Here is a 4635-nt window from a genome sequence, read left to right as displayed (position 1 = left end):
GGGTATCTGGAAACACAAAGCCTTGTGTAAGTGTCAGGACTGGTTTTTATTATCTTCATTGTGTTTTATAAATCACGATCCAAATACGCTTCCCATGCAGACCATCCAGAAGGCAGCTGTTCATCCTGCAAGCCCGAGGAAGGGGCGCACACAGGCTGAACTCCCAGTGTGTGATTTGGGGCTCCAGCTCTGGAGCCAGCTGCAGGAACTTGGTTTCCAGTTCTGCCGTATGCTTGCTGTGTGTCCTTGGGCACATTACTCCCCTTCTCTGTGTCTCAGTTCCTCATCTGTAAAATGGGGCCCATTTTATAAGGTTATTGTGAGAAGTCAGTGCATTATTACATATAAAGCCCAGGGGAGGGGATCCACAACCTAGTTGTTATTACTGTTATTTTTTTGAGACAGGGTCTCGCTATGTTGCATATGCTGGTATCAAACTCCTGGGCTCAAGGAATCCACCAATCTCAGCCTCCCAAGTAGCTGGGACTAGAGGTGCACGCCACTGCACCTGGCTGTGCTTACTATTTTCTTTGAGTTGTATTGTAACCTAGCATTTAAGAGCATGGACGCCTGGTTTCAAATCCTGGCTCTACTACTCAATTGCTCTGTGATCTTGGACCAGTTCTCTAACTTCCCTGTGTGTTAGTATCCTCAGCTCTAAAACAGGGCTAATAATAGTATTTACTTCTATCAGGTAAATGTGAGGATTAAATAAGTTAATACATTTAAAGCCCTTACCCTAGATTGTATTTTAAAGGAGGATATGATTTCCACATTCAAAGGAAGCCAGCAAAAATATTTTCCACTAGAAGTGATCTCAAATGGTGTCCTTGGTTTCATATTTCAAAGGCTGGTGTGGCCTCTGGAGATCACATTCAATCTTGTTTATTTGATCAGCTTGCATGCCGAATCAGCTGCACTGTGAACAGTACACTCAGCATGGGTGTGCTTTCAGCACCTGAGGGACCTACACGTGACCCTGTCCATAGGCTTCTTGGCTGTGGGGAGGGTGGTCGTGAAATTGATGTTTAAGGTGGAAGTGGGGAGATGGTGGGAGACACAAAAGAGGGTTCAGTGAGTCAAGCAGGGTTTGGTCAAGCTGTGTGGGGCCTGATCAGGGGAGTGCTGGTGAAGGTTTGATAACCAGCTCTGGGCTGGGGGCACAGGGGAGGTAGGATGGCAGAGGAGAGGAAAGCCTTGATTTATAGCTTTTGTCATGGTGTAAATATTCCCAGTTTCAAGTTACCAACTTAACATCACTGAACGCAGAGTTGGTTAATTCCATGATCATTTGTTTAATGCCTCCCAGATGCCATGACTGGCTCTCAGCACACCACTGGCTTTGAACCTTCCTCCCACTAGTTGCTGAGGCCAGAAGTCCCACTGTCGGAACCTCAACCTTTGAATTTAAGTTTGATCCATTTTGAAAGGGAGTGTGGGGAGGATGGGGTCATCACTTCCACCTCACATTGTGAGGGCCATCCAATCCCCAGCCCCCAATTTGCTAATCTGAGGCTGTGGACAATTGGGCTTCACCTGTCCACACCTGTTTCTTTATCTGGAAAGTGGGGATTATACTCACTTTGCTTCCCAGGACGATGGCGAAGATAAGGTGAGAAAATTACATGTGAGTGTTCAACTCATAGAAGGAGCGCAACTAACATGGCTGCATCCTCGTCCCAATATCCTTCCTCTTGTCGCCTCAACTGCGACTTTCCTGAGAGACCTAAGGGAGGGGAGCCCTGGATATCTCCCAGTGAGGGTAAGATCCTGGACAAGCAGCAAAGACTCAATCACACCTTTCTCTTTTTTTCTTTTTTTTTTCTTTGAGACGGAGTTTCACTCTTGTTGCCCAGGCTGGAGTGCAGTGGTGTGATCTCAGCTCACTGCAACCTCTGCCTCCCGGGTTCAAGTGATTCTCCTGCCTCAGCCTCCCAAGTAGCTGGGATTACAGGCACCTGCCACCACGCCGGGCTAATTTTGTATTTTTAGTAGAGACGGGGTTTCGCTGGTCTCAAACTCCTGACCTCAGGTGATCCACCCACCTTGGCCTCCCAAAGTGTTGGAATTACAAGCATGAGCCACTGTGCCTGGCCTTCAAGGATGAGGTGGGACCAGGGACAAGGCACCATGTGCCTGGAGTCTGAAGACCTGGATTTCAGATGCAGCTTGGCTAGTGACTTCCTGTGTGACCCTGGTAAAGTTGCTTTGCTCCTGGATTAAATGGGGCTGATGGTTCCTTCCCGATTTGCCTTACAAGGCTACGGCAGTGCACATGAAGGTGCCTGGCCAGCTGTAACATGCATATGGGAGTGCTGACTGCTGCTGTCATTGTTGGCATTATTGATGAAAGTGATAGGAGGGGATGGTTGCTCCAGAGGTGAGGGAGACCTGGAAAGATTCCCAGAGTCAAAGATCGGGGTAAAGGCCTGATTGCTGTTACCACTGTTGTTGGCATTATTGATGAAAGTGATAGGAGGATGGTTGCTCCAGAGGGGAGGATGACCTGGAAAGATTCCCAGAGTGAGAGATCAGGAGGGTAAAGGCCTGATTGCTGTTGTCATTGTTGTTGGCTTTACTGATGAAAGTGATAGGAGGATGGTTGCTCCAGAAGTGAGGATGACCTGGAAAGATTCCCGGAGTGAAAGATCAGGAGGCTAAAGACCTTGAGTGGGAAGGGGATAGAGTGTTCCATGTAGAGAGAGAACAAAGGTGGCCTGGACTAGCAGGGTCCGCTGACTCTGACCTCTGGCTTTGATTGAAACATTCATCAGACTTGGTTGTTTGCTGAAACAAAAGTCAGGGGGCTTTGAGAAATCAAGTCAAGATCAAGGTCCATGTCAGCAGCTCAGAAAAGCTGGTGTTTAATTAATGTCACCTCCTGAGTAATAAGCCATGATAAGGCCCGAGTACACTCCTCACATCCTCCTTCTGCAGCAGCTCACAGGCTCCCAGCTCCAGCCATATGCTAGGAGTGTCCTTACTGCTGCCCAGAAAAGGGAGGAGTTGAAGGCCAGGAGGCCCCTGGTGCAGAGGAGAGGGCAGGAAGAACAGCAAAAAACAAAACAAAACAAAACAAAAGGCACTGGGTAAAGTTCCTGAGGTTGATCAGGAACAGAGCTGGGCCTTAGATAAAGCCACTCAGGCTGAGCTCCTGGGGTGGGGACAGGTCATGTGTGGTTTCCATAGCATCTGGTCCAGATGCCATTGGATAGGAGCCCAAGGGTGGGGCAGAGGCTCACAGAGTGGGAGGACTCCAGGACTCCCTCAGAAGAGGTTCTGCTTCAGTAGCACTGAATTGTTCCACCAGCCATGAGATCATGGTATCACAGATACTTTGGGCCAACTGAGGACCCAAGTCAACATTTATTCCGAAGTCTGCCTTAAAAAAGTGGATAAAACTTTTATCAGAAAGGGCTAAGGAAAATGTTTGCAATATATATGAAAAAAGCTAACATCCTCACTATTATAAGGCCTCATAAAATGAGCATCCCACCCATTAAAAGAATAAATAATTTACAGAATAAATACAAGGGGGTATTGAACATATTAAAAAGTTCAAGCTCATGCAAGTAAAATATTAAAAAATAAAATCCAGAAGTATGGGGTAGAACTGATTTGCATTTCTCAGTTTGTGGACCGTGACCCTGAGTAGTCTACAGGCCCCTCTTCAGTGGCTCTTCACAATTGCCTGCTTGGGCCACAAATTCCTTTTTATCTCCTTCCTCTCTCCTCCTCAAGCCCCCTTCCCCATGGGTGAATGCTCTTTGTTCAACATGAAGTCTGTCTTCCCCTCTCCTTCTCCTGGAACACACTACAAGTTTGAGCCTAATTCTTAGTTCATGACATACTTGTATCACTGGTTTATGTGAAGCTCTCATCAAAAAATTATTTTAAACAAAGCAATAAAATTCTGGGATGTCACTGCCTTAGATAACACTTGACCGTGGACAGTGACTCATCCCATCTCCATGGTCCACCCCAATCCCATGCTGCTGTCTTCTGCCCAGGCACCTGCCATCTTGAATTTGGTGCCTGCCTCTCATTCCTATGCCTTCCTGTTATCTATTTGTACTCCTTCAAAAGTATATATGTTTTGTTTCATTTGTCTTAATTTCATTAAAAGAGTGTCATGTACATATTTTTATGGGATTTAGAGACAAGTGGGCTGATTCAAGAGGAGAGACTCACAGGGTGGTTGTGAGGGTGAGGAGGAAAGAATCTGCAAGATATCCCATGTTTCAGTCTTAGGTGACTGAGTAGTTGGTGGAGTCATTCAGTTAGATAGGCCTAGGAAAGAAGAAAGGGGCTGGTAGGGAGATGATGAACTCAGTTCTGGGCAAAGCAATAATTTAAGCTCGCATTTATTGAATGCTTGCTATGTTCCAGTCAGTTTTGTAGAACTTAAAGTGCTCTGCATGTATTATCACGTTTAAGAATAACAAGAACATCACAAGATAGGCACAGTTATTATTTTCATTTTAAGATGAGGAAACTGAGAGGTAGAAAAGTTTAGTAGGTTCCGAGCCCATCAACATGATGGATCACACCTTTCTGCTACAAACAGAAATACTGGATAAAATATTTAAAATATTAAATATTTGTCATTGAAAATATTTATATGAGGCCAGGCGC

General features: G+C 45.8%; 1 protein-coding gene across 1 annotated transcript in view; it reads right to left on the bottom strand.

Moving 5' to 3' along the window:
* Positions 1–2896: 2896 nt before the first annotated feature.
* Positions 2897–4635, bottom strand: part of LOC105542637 (7-alpha-hydroxycholest-4-en-3-one 12-alpha-hydroxylase) — a 20674-nt gene continuing 18935 nt past the window's right edge. The window contains exon 2 of the mRNA XM_011984264.1: positions 2897–3382. Within this exon, the coding sequence (XP_011839654.1) occupies positions 3239–3382 (144 nt within the window). The 3' untranslated portion in view covers positions 2897–3238. The remainder of the gene's footprint in view (positions 3383–4635) is intronic.

This window comes from Mandrillus leucophaeus, unplaced genomic scaffold (assembly GCF_000951045.1).
Source record: "Mandrillus leucophaeus isolate KB7577 unplaced genomic scaffold, Mleu.le_1.0 Scaffold265, whole genome shotgun sequence".
Classification (NCBI taxonomy): Eukaryota; Metazoa; Chordata; class Mammalia; order Primates; family Cercopithecidae; genus Mandrillus; species Mandrillus leucophaeus.
Note: the sequence above shows the minus strand (reverse complement) of the source record. Positions and strands in the feature narration are given on the sequence as shown.